We start from the raw sequence: 19,076 nt of genomic DNA on the forward strand, positions 1-19,076 counted from the left end.
TCCGAGCTGCTTCGAACATCCCCCAGCCTGCTGCCGACGTCACTGCTGAATGTGACAGGTGGCTAAGGCAGTGGTGGCAGGGAAGCTCCGGCGTACAAACGCTGGAGCACATACGGGGGGGGGGGGGTCTTCCAATGTCCTGTGGTGGGTTTTGCTGGGGCAGGACAAACAGGCTTAATACCATGTATAAAATGGCATTTAAATGTGGAATGCACTTACTGTACTTGGTTGTTGTGTCCCAGGGGAATCCATGGTTCTGGTGGGCTGCTGGGTTCCCCCCCCCCAGTCTTTACCCCAAAAACAGACTGCTGGCAGCTGCAGGGATGGGTAGCAGGGAGCATCAGCTTTCTAACAAGCTGAGTGATTCCATGGGGCTCTTCGTCGGCGGGCATGAGACCCTGGCAGGGGATCAGGGCTGCCCATCTCTAGAGCTCATGTCTGGGCTAGAGGTGTTCAGCCGGTCCCCTGGCAGGCTCCTGGAAGTATGTTTTGGAGGGAACCCTTCCCCCTAGCCAGACAGACTGGCACCTAGGTGGTACCTAGCACCCCAGGTGGGCTGTGACTCAGAGGAGTAACCACTCCCCTTTGGCCATAAGGGACAATGTAGAGTGTGCATGTGCCCAACTCATGCACAGCTCTGGCACTTAAGATAATTGTTTGGGGACCACAGGGTGGGCTTGCCCCCTGTGGTAATGTGTATTGGAGTAACAGAAAAGGAGGGCTGCTGCCCTGTGTAAGTTGTAAATCTGCCTGTATGTGAATGCTGTAACATCTGTATGCTGACCCTCCTAGAGATAGGGGAAGAGATCCTTTCAGATCTTTGAGCAAATAAACATCCTTTGCCTCAAGATGACTATTTTCATCTAGTGACCAACAGGAATACGCCAAACGTAATCCCATTCTCCGGCTGTACTGGGTAAAGCATCCAGTGTCTCCTGGAAGGAATGGGAGCCAGTGTAGGGCCTGTAGGAGGGGGGGGGGGCGGCACAGAAGCAGTCAGGTTGGAGACGATGAGTCGTGGACTGAGATGGAAGTTGGGGAGGACACACAGGAGCAGGTTACAGTAATCCAGTCTAGAGATGACCAGTGAGTGGATGAGGGTCTTAGTTGCCTCCATGGTGAGAGAGGATCTGATCCTGGAAGCTGCCAATACTGGCACAGGGACTGAATGTGGGGATTGTAAGAAAGGGTGGAGGTCAGGTGGCCAATCCCGGGATCTGGCCCCAAGAACACCAGGATTTCAATTCCGGGATTGGAGTTACCAATCGCGGGATTTCAGGATTAGACTGTGCATGTGCAGTTTAATGCCGAGCAGTGTCAGAGGTCATGCTGTGCAGGTCAGATACACTGCCAAAGGATGCACAGCAGCTCTGCCCGCCCACAGCCAAACTGCATGCCCCGGCTCGGATCCCAGATGCACCTCTAACTGTCAGACGCTGGGCTCCCAGCTACCCGGCCACGCCTCCAGTAGCACAGTATTTATTTATTTATTTTTTAATTAGGGAAGGATCCTGGGGATTGGGCATTTTCAATCCTGAATTCCTGGATTGAATGACTGCCCTGGGATTGGCATCCCTAGATGGTAATAAAACAGCGGCCTTGCAGCATCGATGGTGAGGTGTCAGTAGATACAGTAGTAAAATCATGGTAGGCGAGGGGACCCCAGAGGTTGGGGAGACAATCAGCTGAGTCTTAGGGTTTATTTACTAAAGGTCAATTTAAAATTCGATATGAATCGATGTTGGGCTTCCAGGGCTAGAACACACATTTACTGACGGTTGGATTTTTACATTCATTTTAAAATGTGTCCTAGCCCAGGAAGTCCAGCATCGATTAAGAGCGAATTTAAAGCAATCAATATTGACCTTTGGTAAATATATCCCTCAGGCTGGGTACAAACTTATAGATATTTATGCAGAACAATCTATCTGTAGATATATCTGTGAATGGATCGGGCAGTGTGTTCTCCATAAACCCTGCCCAATCCACAGTAACTGATATCACAACTGGGCGGGTTCAATTACATGCGCGGGCCAATTCAGCTGCACATCACCGCTGCCTACTGCAGCGGGTGTACGGGCAGTCAGGAGATCACCCTTACACACAGCACCATCTAGCTTTAGGTATGTTGACCATCAGCTGTGTTGCAGACCTGACACGTTATATATACAACTGACATCATTTGCAGACCTATCACTGGCTGACAGACCAGCGATATATCGGCCAGTGTGTACGCATCATTATGTTCAGTTTAAGTACTAAAACATCCATGAACATTTGCTTCTCAATGTAAACAATTCTGTCTGTTTCCAGTAGATGGGCTCATAAGCAGGAATACCTCGGAGGGAGATCTCATTGTTTCTCCAGGTTTTCTAGAAGATAAGAACATCAGACAAGATTTTCCAGAAGAAAACCCCATTATCCCAAATACACACCCAACATTTCCCTCTAATCATGAGGAACCTTCTCCTGATCATTCAGACATTACTACACACAGTACAGACCATAAAGATGATAAAATATCATCCAGTTCTGAGTTTGGTAACAGTTCTATGCATCAGTCAGTTTCTGTTTTACATCAGAGACATCACACAGCTGAGAAACGATTTTCATGTTCTAAATGTGGGAAATGTTTTACAGATAAATCAACTCTTGTTCAACATAAGAGAATTCACACAGGAGAGAAACCATTTTCATGTTCTGAATGTGGGAAATGTTTTAGAGATAAATCCACTCTTGTTACACATGAGAGAATTCACACAGGTGAGAGACCATTTTCATGTTCTGAATGTGGGAAATGTTTTAGAGATAAATCAACTCTTGTTAAACATGAGAGAATTCACATAGGTGAAAAACCATTGTCATGTCCTGAGTGTGGGAAATGTTTTCGAGAAAAAATAAATCTTGTTCAACATGAGAGAAGTCACACAGGAGAGAAACCATTTTCATGTTCTGAATGTCAGAAATGTTTTAGACAAAAAGACCATCTTGTTACACATGAGAGACTTCACACAGGAGAGAAACCATTTTCATGTTCTGAATGTGAGAAATGTTTTGGACAAAAAGACCATCTTGTTACACATGAGAGACTTCACACAGGAGTGAAACCATTTTCATGTTCTGAATGTGGGAAATGTTTTATAAGTAAATTATCTCTTGTTAGACATGAGATAATTCACACCGGAGTGAAACCATTTTCATGTTCAGAATGTGAGAAATGTTTTAGACAAAAAGACAGTCTTGTTAGACATGAGAGAAGTCACACAGGTGAGAAACCATTTTCATGTTCTGAATGTGGGAAATGTTTTAGAGATAAATCAACTCTTGTTCAACATGAGAGAATTCACACAGGGGAGAAACCATTTTCATGCTCTGAATGTGAGAAATGTTTTAGATGTAAATCAACTCTTGTTAGGCATGAGAGACTTCACACAGGGGAGAAACAATTTTCATGCTCTGAATGTGAGAAATGTTTTATAAATAAACCGGGTCTTCTTGCACATCAGAGAAGTCACACAGGAGAGAAACCATTTCCATGTTCTGAGTGTGGGAAATGTTTTAGACAGAAAGAGACACTAGTTACACATGAGAGACTTCACACAGGTGAGAAACCATTTCCATGCTCTGAATGTGGGAAATGGTTTACAGATAAATCAAATGTTCGTAAACACCAGAAAACTCACACACAAAAAATATAATTTCAATGAGCAGATCTAAATGAAACGGAAGCATCGATACTAAATTCCTCCATCATCCGTCGGGTGTGGATTATTAGATAGACCGTTAATAGGTCCAGCAAAAGAAATAAGGAACAGTGCTGTGCTGAATATTATGAATATATTTATTAAAATAACAATATTGTGGCCAACAATAGACAAACAAGACTTACAACATATATTAAACTGTTAGTCCATTCCCCTCTCTTGGAACTGGTTAGTAATTAATTGCATGCATGCTGGGATAATCATTACTTTATAGCCATACTACTCCTGAGGAAGCCGCTTAGAGGTGTTTTGAGGCGGAGGAACGCGTTGAGAGGACAGAGGGGACGCTCCTGGCTAACACTAGACACTACCAACGATTGATATAGGATATGAGCATATAATAGGACTGCACCAACGGTCAGAGGACATTGCGGTATCTATAAGCCATAAATACCCCATCGCTGCTCCAAAGCTGGAAACTCTATAAGTATACTACTAATCTTGTATGTGCGCATCAAGTGGGGACTGCGTTATTTGGAACTAATCCTATTAACTGGCTATAAAGTAATGATTATCCCAGCATGCATGCAATTAATTACTAACCAGTTCCAAGAGAGGGGAATGGACTAACAGTTTAATATATGTTGTAAGTCTTGTTTGTCTATTGTTGGCCACAATATTGTTATATTTTAATAAATATATTCATAATATTCAGCACAGTGCTGTTCCATATTTCTTTTTTCTTTTGCCTGGTCTACATTAAGGGGTTTAGGTAATCCCCCTTTTCTTTCTTGGTACAGCTGCGGTGCAGAATATATCAAATCGGCGCTCAATATCAATTTGCTTTTTCCTCGTTAATAGGTCCCCTTTCTACGCCCCTACCGCTCCCCCTTGTACGCCCTTTTGATATGAACTAGATATGCATTTATATAATTTCATATAGAAAAGATAGTAGTTTTGAATCGAATGTCGTGCATCATTGACATTATTCTTAACAAAGGTATCCCAAGATCACCAGCGGTATGCCTACTAGCCGCCCTGGAGGAGGATTCTTTAGATCTTCCGACCAGACACTATGTGATAAATGTACGCACCTTAGCCAAGGTGTGTATTGCCAGAAAATTTCCCTACCACGCAATCTTGGCTTAGGCTGGTTAACGACACTATTCCCCATGAGAAATTTACATATCTAGCCAGGAAAGCCAGCCATAGGTTTCAGGCTTTCTGGTCCAGGTGGCTCGACTCGCAATATGCCATTGGTGATTTATAAGCCCCTCGGGCCCAAAATTTTGCTGTGACCCACTGCAGACCACCTTTCCCCTATGTACTATTATGCATTTATATACCTGTGCTCTTGATGTGAATCCTTTGTACATCCATTATGCTCATCTATTGTCCCTCACTGCATGTTATATAATTGACCATGACAATAGTCAACATGTACAGGCACTTTTTACAATATTTTAGCATGTGATACAACAAGATTTAATAATGAGTGCACTCGAGCATCTTATTGCTTTTCCTTGTTTCTTCTTATTTTTGTTGTGTTTGTGTTTCATTGTATACTTTACAAAATTTACAATAAAAACTATTGCATTCATAAAAATAAAATGTTTATAAATTTATTTGAAAGATCCTACATGAGTAATTGGTTACAAGAGCAACGCACATACACATTGCACAAGTCGGCGAGAAAAAAACTAAAAGGAAAATAATCTGCGGATCGGTATAAATCAGTTGCAATGCAATTTGTTTTCGCTCATAGACCTGTCAAAGTACAACGACGGTATTAAATATATATTAACCATCATCGATATATTCAGTAACAGGGTCTGACCACTAAGACAGTCCCTAATGCTTTTGAAAAAGTATTCCAGCAGGTGGACGCGCCAAAGAAACTACAGACTGATAGAAGTAAAGAGTTTCTAAACAAATTCCTAAAAAAGGTATTAGAAAAATACGGTATACAGCATTTCACAACCAATACTGATGTGAAAGCGGCAGTTATAGAGCTTTTCAATAGGACTTTAAAAACAGAATGTGGCGTTATTTCACGGTGAAGAATACCTACAGATATATCGATATTTTACAAGACTTTATACGCAGCTATATTAACGCTTTACTTTAGAAGTAAGAAAACGCCTATGTTGAAGTTGATCTGCATCTAGACTGCGTTAGAATAATATGGCCGCCATTTGCGTCCACATGTTTACATAAAAGGGCGTATGGGGGAGAGCAGGAGAATATCCGATCGTTAATTTCAGCCATAATTATACACACAGGGGCTTATTTTGCTTCACTCTTTCTGAAAAGTTCCTTCTTAGATGGACAAAGCCATGTGCACTGCAGGGGGGCAGATGTAACTTGTGCAGAGATAATTAGATTTGGGTGGGGTTCTACTTCAAGTGAGATCTATATTGCAGTGTAAAAATAAAGCTGTCAGTATTTCTCTTTCCTCCACTAGGTGACACTGGAGAGTTACAGTGGGGAATAGAAGGCGACCACAGGGAGCTTGGGCACTTTAGAATAAATTAACAGTGACTAACTCCTCCCCTTCTACTTCCTCTCCTAGGTAGTCTTAGCATGTGCCCTGCGGGAGCTGGGTGCGTTCAAGGCTCACTCCTGAGCTTTTTAATTTTTATAATGTAAAATGATGCTACTATCAGCAAGAGGACAGGCAGGTAGCTCCCTGTCCCTACCTGCCTGCGACGCGGGCGCTGTCGGCAGGTCCGGTCGCAGCTGCATGCAGCTTGCCTCCGGTTCCTGGCTGCAGGATCCACAGATCCTGAGGTCCTGTCGCCGCTGCTTGCAGCGCGCCTCGAGGACCAGTCAGCACGCCGCACCCGACAGCTAAGGCAGGGGTAAGTATAGCACTGATCCCCCGCTAGCGGGGGATTTAGTGTAAAAAGCCGCGGCAGCGCACTTTTTAAATACAGCGCCATTACTGAGGAGCGAGAGCGCGGCATGCTGGGTACTTCAGCTTCCCCCTTCTTTGTAGGAGCGGCAGCCATTGAAGCAGCAGCGTGATCCGCGGCTCCCTCGAGGTGTCTGAAGTGCCGGTGACCCTGGTTCAGTGAGTCACAGCGGGACATAGGAGGTCAGGGCGGCTTGGACTTGGACTGTATATTTATATACAGTGCGCGTATCGGGCTCGTGGCAGACTCTGCCTTTTTTCTATACCTCCTCTCCTGTCCGGTATTTCCATCTTTCTCTCCTTTCTGTGTAAGATTGCTGAGTGTATGATGGCTGGTAAAAAGATTGCATGCAAGAAGTGCAGCAATAAGTTCGCGCCACACGCGGAGGGCGCCATTTTATGTCCCTCATGTGCTGCATCCCCAGCCCCCACTCCATCAACGTCGGGGCAGGATATGCCTGTATGGGCTTCCCAGTTGTCTACAGTGATTTCTCAGCTAGCTTCTGAGTTATCTTCGGCCAGACAAGATAGGGATGCAGCCAGGGATCAGCAGGCAGAGTTAACCTCTGCTGTGGAGAGTTTGTCTAGAGCATTGCATGCAGACACCTCTACACCCCCTCCCCCTAGACTGGCTTCTGCTAATAGGATGTTTCCTCAGGTTAGATGATACAGATGATGACATGCCAGCTCTAGAGGAGGGTGAATTTCATGACCCTGATGCTCAGCCTGATGCTCCGCTTATACAGGACACTGATGTCCCCTCTCAGGGTTTAGAGGACTTAATACAAGCAGTCCGGTTAACCCTCAATGTCACAGAGAAGGTGAGACCGGCTGCGCGTCCCTCAGTGTTTGCTAAAAAGCAGAAACAGTCTGCATATTTCCCAGCCTCAGAGGAGCTGGATGAACACTTGCAGAAAGCCTGGTTACACCCAGACAAAAAGTTTCAGGTGTCTCAGAGATTTTTCACTGCCTATCCTTTTCCTAAGGATGCTAGAAAGTCATGTGAGACACCACCTGCTGTTGATTCTTCGGTATCACGCTTGTCCAAAAAGACAGTATTACCCATCCCAGGAGCCTCTACCCTTAAAGATGTGTCTGATAGGCGGTTAGAGAGTACTCTGAAGAATATTTATTCAGCCGCTGGTCTTTTACAACGTCCAGCACAAGTGGGATGTTGGGTCAATAGGGCCATGGAGGTATGGGCTTCCCAGGTGGCCTCCTCCCTAGACCCAGGGGCAAGTGATATGTTGCTCTTAGTGGAACACATACGTGAGGCTGCAGGTTACTTGGTAGAAGCCTCTTCAGATGTTTGAATGCTTGCGGCTCGTATCTCTGCCCTCTCAGTCTCTGCTCGCCGTACTCTTTGGTTGAGACAGTGGAATGCTGATGCCGACTCCAAGAAGGCGGTGGAAGCATTACCCTTTGCTGGTGAGGCCCTCTTTTGTCCAAAGCTGGACAAAATGATTTCACAGGCTACAGGGGGTAAGTCTCAGTTCCTGCCCACTGCAGCCCCTCCCCCACGTAGGTCATTTCATACTACTGGAGGGCAGTCCTTTCGGTCATTTAGGCCCACCCCCAGATTCAGGGGTAGGTCTAGGGGAGCGGCTACTAGCTCCAGAGGCTTCCGAGGAAGAGGCAGAGGTTCAGCCAGCGCTCCAATCCTGGATGCAAAGGTTACCTCAAAGCCCTCGGCATGACTCCCCCAGCTCCTGTCCAGAACACAGGGTGGGAGGCCGGCTGCTGTTTTACCATCAGGTATGGGCCGGTTCATGCCAGGACGCATGGGTAAAGGACCTGGTAGCAGTAGGCTACAAGATAGATTTCTTGTTGCCTCCTCCTCAACGTTTTTTTCCCACAGGTTTGCCAGCTTCACAGGAGAAAGGCAGGGCCTTGCAGGCCGCCATTCAAAAGCTCAGGGACCTAGGGGTGGTTATCCCGGAAAAGGCAAAGGGACTCTATTCCAGCCTTTTTCTGGTTCCCAAGCCGGACGGCTCAGTGAGACCCATCTTGAACTTAAAGCAGCTCAATACCTTCTTGCGGTTCACTCGCTTCAAGATGGAGTCACTGCAGTCTGTCATTGCAGGCCTGGAACCTGGGGAGTTTCTTGTATCCATCGATATCAAAGATGCATACCTGCATATCCCCATCTGGCCTCCTCACCAGGCATACCTGCGGTTTACTGTCCAGAACTGTCACCTGCAGTTCCGAGCCCTCCCATTCGGCCTCTCCTCTGCGCCCCGGGTGTTTACCAAAGTGATGGCTGTCATGATGGAGATACTCAGGGCTCAAGGAGTTACAATTGTCCCTTACTTGGACGACCTTCTGTTGAAGGCTCCGTCCAGGGAGGTCCTTTTACACAACATCCACCTGACACGTCGGACTCTGGAGTCCAATGGCTGGATGCTCAACATCCAGAAGTCACAGCTGACCCCATCGCAGAGGATCCTGTTCCTAGGGATGATTCTGGACACGGTCCAGAGAAGGGTGTTCCTTCCCATGGACAAGATCTTGTCTCTCCAGGAAGCGGTTTGACTGGTGCTGCAGCATTGAACGGTCACAGTTCTCCTTTGCACAAGGCTGCTGGGAAGGATGGTGGCCACGTTCGAGGCGGTGCAGTACGGGCGGTTTCGATCTCGCCCCTTCCATCTGTGTCTGCTCCGCCAGTGGACAGGTTCACACCTGTTTCTACAGCAGCGGATCTCTCTTTCCCATCAGGCTCGAGCATCACTGGCGTGGTGGCTCAACTCCAGCAACCTACAGGAGGGGCGGAGGTTCGCCATACACAATTGGACGCTCCTCACCACGGACGCCAGCCTCAGTGGCTGGGGAGCGGTCACGCTGGGCCTCCACTTCCAGGGACTGTGGACCCCGGAGGAAGCACAGATGTCCATCAATGTGCTGGAACTGCGAGCAGTGTATTATGCCCTGCTCCAGGCGGAAGTGGTTCTCCGGAATAAGGACATCAGGGTGCAGTCGGACAATGCCACGGCTGTGGCTTACATAAACAAGCAGGGAGGCACCCGCAGCCGTGCAGCGATGAGAGAGGTGAAGAGGATTCTGTGCTGGGTGCAGGAGCACGCAGGGGCTGTGTCTGCCATTTTCATTCCAGGCGTTGAAAACTGGGAGGCAGACTACCTCAGCCGCCGGGACGTCCACCATGGAGAGTGGTGTCTGAACCCTCTGGTCTTCCAGACCTTGACCCGTCGGTGGGGCTGTCCGCAGATAGACATGATGGCCTCCAGACACAACCACCAGTTGCCCCGGTACTGCGCTCGGACAAGAGATCCACAGGCGGTGGCAGTGGACGCTCTCACGGCACCCTGGACGGATCAGTTTCTTTACATCTTTCCTCCAGTGCCTCTCATCCCTCGGGTTCTGCAGAGAATCCGACGGGAGTCGGTGACAGTGCTGTTCATCGCCCCAGACTGGCCTCGCCGGTCGTGGTACACGGTCCTAACAGGCCTGTTAGTAGACGAGCCATGGCCTCTGCCTCTCTGCGACGACCTACTAACACAGGGTCCGTTCACCTGTCCCAACTTACAGCATCTTCATTTGACGGTATGGCTGTTGAGAGGTCCATCCTGAGGAAGGCAGGGATCCCGCAGGCGGTGATTCCAACCATGATAGGAGCCAGAAAGCAGGTTACCTCGGTGCATTACCACCGCATCTGGAGGGCCTATGTGGCCTGGTGCGAATCCAGGAGGGTCTCTCCTGTGAACTTCAAGTTGGCCAGATTGCTGCTGTTCTTGCAAAAGGGCTTGGCCTCAGGACTCCGGCTGGGGTCCTTGAAGGTTCAAGTATCCGCCCTCTCCATTTTTTTCCAGAGAAAGCTAGCTCTTCTTCCTCAGGTACAGACTTTCTTCCAGGGGGTGTTGCGGCTGCAACCTCCCTTTAGACCTCCTACTGCTCCATGGGACCTGGATGTGGTACTGGCTTTTCTCCAGTCCTCTGTATTTGAGCCTATGGAGGAGGTGGAACTGAAATATGTCACTTGGAAGACTGTCCTACTGTTGGCCTTGGCTTCGGCTAGAAGGGTGTCGGAGCTGAGTGCTCTATCATGTAAGGCACCCTTCTTGCGTTTCCACGAGGATAGAGCGGAGCTGCGCACCTCTAGTGTTTTTCTCCCAAAGGTGGTCTCGGCATTCCACATTAACCAACCTATTGTGGTGCCGGCCTTTCGGGAGGACTCACAGGAGTCTAGAGCGCTGGACGTGGTTCGGGCCTTGCGCATTTACGTGGCCAGAACAGAGTCTGTACGTAAGTCGGATGCCTTGTTTGTCCTATATGACTCCTTGCGTCCTGGTTGGCCCGCTTCCAAGCAGGCCCTGGCTAGGTGGATCAGATTGACTATTCGTCAAGCTTATGTGGCTTCCTCTAGGGTGCCACCTTCTTCGATTTCCGCCCATTCTACAAGGTCGGTGGGTACCTCCTGGGCGGCTGCCCATGGAGTTTCTATACAGGATCTATGTAGAGCGGCTACGTGGTCTGGTCAGAGAACCTTTGTCCGCTTTTACAAGTTTGACACTTTTGCGGCAGCTGCTTCGCGGTTTGGCCGTTCAGTGTTAAGGGGCTCTCAGCGTCATCCCACCCATGTTGGGAGCTCTGGGACGTCCCCACTGTAACTCTCCAGTGTCACCTAGTGGAGGAAAGAGAAAAGGGGATTTTGTACTTACCGTTAAATCCTTTTCTCAGACTCCATAGGTGACACTGGACGCCCACCCGACGCTGTCTCTCCTGGTTACTGTTTGGTTTCAGGTGGGGTCAATTACCTGAAGTTAAAGAGACTGTTATGCTCAGTCTGAGTTCTAAGTTTTACCAAGTTTTTTATGGATGAGTTCATTCTGTTATGAATGCTATTCTTCAAACTATATGTTCACTCTATGTGAGTGTGTGTGTGTGTGTGTGTGTGTGTGTGTGTGTGTGACTTGTTATGTTATGTTTGACCACCTCTCGGAAGTGTGTTGTTTTTCCTTTCTTCCAGCTCCCTCCGGGCACATACCTAGACTGCCTAGGAGAGGAAGTAGAAGGGGAGGAGTTAGTCACTGTTAATTTATTCTAAAGTGCCCAAGCTCCCTGTGGTCGCCTTCTATTCCCCATTGTAACTCTCCAGTGTCACCTATGGAGTCTGAGAAAAGGATTTAACAGTAAGTACAAAATCCCCTTTTTCCCTGCACAGAAACAAAATGACTCACCCAAATCTAATTCTCTCTGCACATTTTACATCTGCCCCCCTGCAGTGCACATGGTTTAGTCCATCTAAGAAGGACTTTGTCAAAAAGAGTGAACCAAAATAACCCCCAAAGTTTATACCCACATCTACAAATTAATCAAATATAATAATTTAACTAATATTTGCACTACACATAGATTCATGGTAAAACATTATTTTCTCTCAGTGTTTGGTATCAGTATAATTACCGTCTCACTCGCTGCACTCCGGTGGTTGGTGTAAGACCGCAGCATATACCAGTAATGAGTTATGAACTGTAGATATGAAACATAGATATGAAACATACATGTAAAGCCATGTGGAGAAGTGAACAGATGATTTCCAGTTCTAATCAGTTACACCACAGGGGTCCCTGGACATGTGTACGAGAATAGAACAAAGACAGCTGTGCATCTGGACTAAGCCAATGAGAAGAGGTGAAAGCTGAACCCCTGACCAATGAAAGACTTGGAAAATCCTAGTGTATTTGTCCCTATAAATTGCTTCCCCTGGGCTAAAAGCTTTCTTCTCTTTGTTGCTGTGATCAGATTGACCGCGGCCCCTGGTTTCCAGGACAGCGCATGCGAGTGAGACGGTAACTGTTATTATTTGTATTGGTTGTATTGTTTGTAGCTGATTGTACCTACATGTAGTTTCCTTTATTTAGTTAATATCATATTCTTGTGTCTTTATTGTATTGCTTTGTTACCCCCTTTGTGTTCGTTAGAGACTCAAATAAATATGGTCAGAGGGTTTGGATCCCTGATCTAAGGATATTACAGTCTTGTCTCAATTATAGCTAAAGAGCTGACGGAGCGTCTAATACTCTCATATATATATATATTGGTTTGTGAAAGTACATTGGACCTGATATCGCCATAAGGGTGTCGCTGCAGCATCACAAGAGCTGATAAGGTATGCTACGAGGTGCTACATTTAGGTACGCCCATAGTTAGGAATAAAGATTTGCACAACCTTACAAAAAAACAATATAACTTAACTTATTGTCCATCGGATATATATATTATGGCTTTTAAAAGTTGAGGGCTCATCCAGTCGTTACATTCTTCAAAACATTGTACCATACGCAAGGCTTACGTTTACCAGCAAAAGGGTGGGGTGACCTCTAACCCTTGCTGGAAAAGCCAAGTCTGCGTCGGGACAGGGTTTGAACGGTGCGAACCCGCGGACAATAAGTTAAGCTTCAAAAGTAATATATTTGAAATAATTATATATTGTATTTACACTGGGTTTATGTTACACTCCTATTTCCCACAAGTAATAACAGGGTATACTGTTTGAATTGCTTGAGTTACGGTTAAACTGTGCGAGCGGGACATCGCATTAGTGATATTTTCACACACATGTAGGCAAAGGCCTGTTAGTAAAAGCAAACTCTGGCAACCACTGGAGACAGATTTAGGTGTAGTGCATAGAGGATTTTCTGTGTAACACTGTAAATTGTATTGTTGGTTACTGTTAGGCTAAAGGCACTGCCACGTGGCATTAGGCTTGGGCCCATACAGTAACGTGAAATGTCTGCAGCGTATAACGTAAGGGACGCATGTGTGGTGAAGCAACGTGAAAACGTTCTCACGTTGGGCCCTTGGACGTTATACGGTACATACGTAAAAAGTACGAGACTACATTAGCAATTGGCGTAACCATTATAGGGCACAGAGAGAGAATTAGTCTTTCTGCACTGTGCGAATCTGGTCCGCATGGCTGTCGAGATACAGTACGTGATTGAGTAAATACATGCCCTCATAGTGTACGATTTTTGCTTCGTTGTCGGAGGAAGGAGTTTTTGGGTGTCCTCGGGAATCACTCACCAATATCTGCTAGCGGTTAACATCTAATTTCTCACTATAGCCAAAGATCGTTGACAGAGGTGATAGATTCTGTAACAAGTCCCTTCAATATATTTAGTCACCCCTGCTGACCTTGCCAATCAATCGGGAGAATACAAAGAAAATGATACCAGACTGTTATCAACCTCAAAGCATTCGGTTTTATTACGGTGCGTTTGTTTTTTTTATACACAAAATAGCATAATTGCAACACACACACATATCACACCCCTCTGGGTTAGGTGCATACATTAAAGCTCCCCAAAAGAGGGATCACAGGTTAAATATTGGCTCAGCATAGCAAACGTGCACTCGATCTTGCAACATAAGGGATGTACATTTCCGTACCGTCACACCCCCCCCCCCCCCCCCCCTCTGCCCACACCCATCTGGCATGTCTCATGTACTTGTGTGTTGAACTGACATATTGGTATCGGTACTTGTTTTATGCAACAAAGAGGGATTGGCACAGGCACAATAATTTTACACGTAGAAAAGGTGATATAGAGAAACCAATGTGAGACCTATAACTGCTTATATATAATTTAGCTAGGTGCTGGATTGGTGGTGCTCCCAAAAAAGTTCAGCAAAGCAACTGAATATATGGATGTGTCCCGAGTGGACAAAGGCAGAACACAGTGGGTTTTGGGGCACACTTATAAAAGATATGGTATAAAGTGAAGAAAAATGAGAGAATGGGTGAGAGTAAAATTTAACTTTTATTAAACCATTTAATATACGTCAGATTTCAATATTTAAAAATTTTTTTTTATTCAAAATCAACTAATAATTAAATACACGTAATTACTTTGTCATAGCATGCAAATATTCACATTTGTCATTTAGTAGATATCAAAGATACCATTGGTGAGGCGAAAATGATTTGCGGGGTAGTATCCAAAATGTTTAGTTAAATACAACAAGGCTAATGGCTTAATTCCATTCAACATTAAATCCGCAACAGTCAATCTGTAATAAATAATTCATGGATGCTGTACACCTATTGGTCTGGCGTTTGATATATTGTAAATAGTCACTTTTCCTATAATTGTCTCTTCAAATAACTGGAAGGAGATGCGCAGGGAATTGGTCCAATGAGTTTGAAAATTATAGAGGAATGACTCCCTTGAGGTCACCTGGTGCTTCTGCTGTCTGGGTACGAATACAGCACCGGATTCCCAAAAGGTCTCCCAATTAGTACTGATCCGGCCATTCACTGCTTAGCTACTGAGTTCGGAATGGGATCAGGCGGCACAGTGATGTACGGCTGTATAACCTTGCAGATGAGAGAGCCCCAAAGTGGTAGGGGGAGCCAGAGTGACACTTCTGCTGTTCCTTGGGTATATACCAATGGAATGAGAGAGTGCCAGATTCAAGTAGAGGATGATAGGTAGTAGGATCACTGGAGAAGAATAGTATTAGAGTATGTGCCCACTGTGTTGGTATTCGCTTGTGTATCTTGATTGCCAGCAATGGAAACTACTGAGCATTCAAGCACATACAGGGGTCAAGAGAATTTGTTAATGGGTTAAGGTATTGCAGCTGTAAACACTTGCAGTGACTTAACAACTGAAATTAGTTATAGGCAATAGTCGCTAAATGCAGCTAACAATCTACAGCTAAATAATTAAACAATTTGTGCAGAAATGGCTACAGAATGGTTTTAATTACTATTGTTGCAATAGGTCGTTTAGCAAAAGCGAAAGATATTTAATCAGGCTGTCTATTTGCGGTGTCACCAAAGGCAGCTAACAATATGCAGCTAAACAATCAATTTGTGCAGAGACGGCTACAGGAGAGTTTGTGCAGAGACGACTACAGAAGAGTTTGTGCAGAGACGGCTACAGGAGAGTTTGTGCAGAGATGGCTACAGAAGAGTTTGTGCAGAGACGGCTACAGAAGAGTTTGTGCAGAGACGGCTACAGAAGAGTTTGTGCAGAGACGGCTACAGAAGAGTTTGTGCAGAGACGGCTACAGAAGAGTGTGCAGAGACGGCTACAGAAGAGTTTGTGCAGAGACGGCTAAAGAAGAGTTTGTGCAGAGACGGCTACAGAAGAGTTTGTGCAGAGACGGCTACAGGAGAGTTTGTGCAGAGACGGCTACAGGAGAGTTTGTGCAGAGACGGCTACAGAAGAGTTTGTGCAGAGACGGCTACAGGAGAGTTTGTGCAGAGACGGCTACAGAAGAGTTTGTGCAGAGACGGCTACAGAAGAGTTTGTGCAGAGACGGCTACAGAAGAGTGTGCAGAGACGGCTACAGAAGAGTTTGTGCAGAGACGGCTACAGAAGAGTTTGTGCAGAGACGGCTACAGAAGAGTTTGTGCAGAGACGGCTACAGGAGAGTTTGTGCAGAGACGGCTACAGGAGAGTTTGTGCAGAGACGGCTACAGAAGAGTTTGTGCAGAGACGGCTACAGGAGAGTTTGTGCAGAGACGGCTACAGGAGAGTTTGTGCAGAGACGGCTACAGAAGAGTTTGTGCAGAGACGGCTACAGAAAAGTTTGTGCAGAGACGGCTACAGGAGAGTTTGTGCAGAGACGGCTACAGAAGAGTTTGTGCAGAGACGGCTACAGGAGAGTTTGTGCAGAGACGGCTACAGAAGAGTTTGTGCAGAGACGGCTACAGGAGAGTTTGTGCAGAGACGGCTACAGAAGAGTTTGTGCAGAGACGGCTACAGAAGAGTTTGTGCAGAGACGGCTACAGGAGAGTTTGTGCAGAGACGGCTACAGGAGAGTTTGTGCAGAGACGGCTACAGAAGAGTTTGTGCAGAGACAGCTACAGAAGAGTTTGTGCAGAGACGGCTACAGGAGAGTTTGTGCAGAGACGGCTACAGGAGAGTTTGTGCAGAGACGGCTACAGAAGAGTTTGTGCAGAGACGGCTACAGAAGAGTTTGTGCAGAGACGGCTACAGAAGAGTTTGTGCAGAGACGGCTACAGAAGAGTTTGTGCAGAGACGGCTACAGAAGAGTTACTATTACTGCATACAAATATATTCGGAGAGATGCTCCATCCGCTCTATAAAACTCAGTGCGGAATATGGAGAGAGATAAGGAAAAAATGTAGAAATAAGAGAAGTGGCTAATATACAAATTTAATCAAACACAGCAGATGTCGGAGAGGTGAAAAGAAAAGAAAGCATTCCCTCCCTGAAACAAAGAGGAAGCACTTCACATTGACATTAATGCAGCGAGTTGTACACTGATATTTTCTACCCCACAAGCGTGATTGAGGTACTCTAAATAAACAGTAATTGGGTGCAGGGAAAAATCCTTCTTACATCGCTGCCAGTCAGCGTACTCGGAGTCCTCACGCTGCATGCGCTGTGGAGTTACCGGGAGCCAACTGCTGTCAGATAGCTGCAATACCTTAACCCATTAACAAATTCTCTTGACCCCTGTATGTGCTTGAATGCTCAGTAATTTTCCATTGCTGGCAATCAAGATACACAAGCGAATACCAACACAGTGGGCACATACTCTAATACTATTCTTCTCCAGTGATCCTACTACCTATCATCCTCTACTTGAATCTGGCACTCTCTCATTCCATTGGTATATACCCAAGGAACAGCAGAAGTGTCACTCTGGCTCCCCCTACCACTTTGGGGCTCTCTCATCTGCAAGGTTATACTGCCGTACATCACTGTGCCGCCTGATCCCATTCCGAACTAAGTAGCTAAGCAGTGACTGGCCGGATCAGTACCTCTTGGGAGACCTTTTGGGAATATCCGGTGCTGTATTCGTACCCAGACAGCAGAAGCACCTCTATAATTTTCAAACTCATTGGACCAATTCCCTGTGCATCTCCTTCCAGTTATTTGAAGAGACAATTATAGGAAAAGTGACTATTTACAATATATCAAACGCCAGACCAATAGGTGTACAGCATCCATGAATTATTTATTACAGATTGACTGTTGCTGATTTAATGTTGAATGTAATTAAGCCATTAGCCTTGTTGTATTTAACTAAACATTTTGGTTACTACCGCGCAAATCATTTTCGCCTCACCAATGGTATCTTTGATGTCTACTTAATGACAAATGTGAATACAATTTGCATGCTATGACAAAGTAATTACGTGTATTTAATTATTAATTGATTTTGAAGAAAATTTATTTTTTTAAATCTTGAAATCGGACGTATATTAAAGGGTTTAATAAAAGTAAAATTTTACTCTCACCCATTCTCTCATTTTTCTTCACTTTATACCATATCTTTTATTAGTGTGGCCCAAAACCCACTGTGTTCTGCCTTTGTCCACTCGGGACACATCCATATAATCGGTACTTGTTTCCTAGCACGGCGCCCACTACGCAAATAGCTTATTGTGCTATTCTGCGTAGTGAAATTGCATCGCATCGTGTACCATCTATAGTGCAGTCTGATGCATGCGATGCAATGTCCATGTTAACTGCACATAGTTACATAGTTACATAGTAGGTAAGGCTGAAAAAAGACTTGCGTCCATCTAGTTCAACCTGGTATAGATATCCATTGCTGATTTGGTAGGTTCTGGTATTTTACAGACAAATTATATTTCTTATTTGTACCCATGGATGTTTTTCTCCAGTAAATGTTTGTCCAACTTTGCCTTGAACACATTTAATGAGCCAGCCGTTACCACCTCTCTGGGAAGAGAGTTCCAGAGTTTGACTGTTCAACTGTAAAGAAATTCTTTCCACTAGCTGAATGAAATCTTTTTTCTTTTAATCTATACTCATGCCCTCGCGTCCTAGATTCCTTTCTAGTAGAAAATAGGGTGTGTGACAGTTCCTTATATTGGCCCTTGATATACCTGTACATGTTGAGCATGTCCTCCTTAAACGTCTCTTTTCTAATGTAAATAGTCCCAAATTGCTTAATCTCTCCTCGTAGCTTAAATTCTCCATTCCCCTAATAAGCTTTGTTGCTCGCCTTTGGACTTTTTCTAATTCTATGATGTCCTTTTTATATTGTGGGGCCCAGATCTGTACTCCGTACTCTAGGTGAGGTCTCACCAATGCTTTATATAGTGGCATAATTACCCTCGAGTCCCTAGTTTCCATTCCCCTCTTAATACATGCCAGAATTTTGTTGGCCTTTTTTGTAGCTACATTACAATGGGCACTACATCCCAGTTTGCTGTCTATTTGGACTCCTAGATCCTTTTCAAGTATGGAATTACCCAGATCCTCTCCGCTAAGGTTGTAACTTGCACACTGGTTGTGTCTCCCAAGGTGCATAACCTTACATTTATCTACATTGAACCTCATCTTCCATTTTTTTGCCCACTCATCTAGAATTGCAAGATCATTTTGAAGCATGGTGACATCTTCTGGGGATTTGTTGACTTTGCTAAGTTTTGTATCGTCCGCAAAGATGGATACATTGCTGAGTAACCCTATCCCAATATCGTTAAT

At 45.4% G+C, this 19,076-nt stretch overlaps 1 protein-coding gene and 1 pseudogene across 8 annotated transcripts in view; one reads left to right on the forward strand and one right to left on the reverse strand.

Annotated features, from left to right (window-relative positions):
- Window positions 1-4,418, forward strand: part of LOC146010053 (uncharacterized) — a 173,072-nt gene extending 168,654 nt beyond the window's left edge. For 6 of the 8 annotated variants that reach the window (XM_083150897.1, XM_083150902.1, XM_083150901.1 and 3 more), the window contains one exon: window positions 2,314-4,274. In XM_083150897.1, the coding sequence (XP_083007023.1) occupies window positions 2,314-3,698 (1,385 nt within the window). In that variant the 3' untranslated portion in view covers window positions 3,699-4,274. The other 2 variants (XR_014444718.1, XM_083150896.1) reach the window with 2 other exon arrangements.
- A 10,418-nt stretch (window positions 4,419-14,836) lies between these two features.
- Window positions 14,837-14,952, reverse strand: LOC146011780 (5S ribosomal RNA; annotated as a pseudogene).
- Window positions 14,953-19,076: the final 4,124 nt, after the last annotated feature.

Source organism: Crinia signifera, chromosome 6 (assembly GCF_055691185.1).
Source record: "Crinia signifera chromosome 6, ASM5569118v1, whole genome shotgun sequence".
NCBI lineage: Eukaryota > Metazoa > Chordata > Amphibia > Anura > Myobatrachidae > Crinia > Crinia signifera.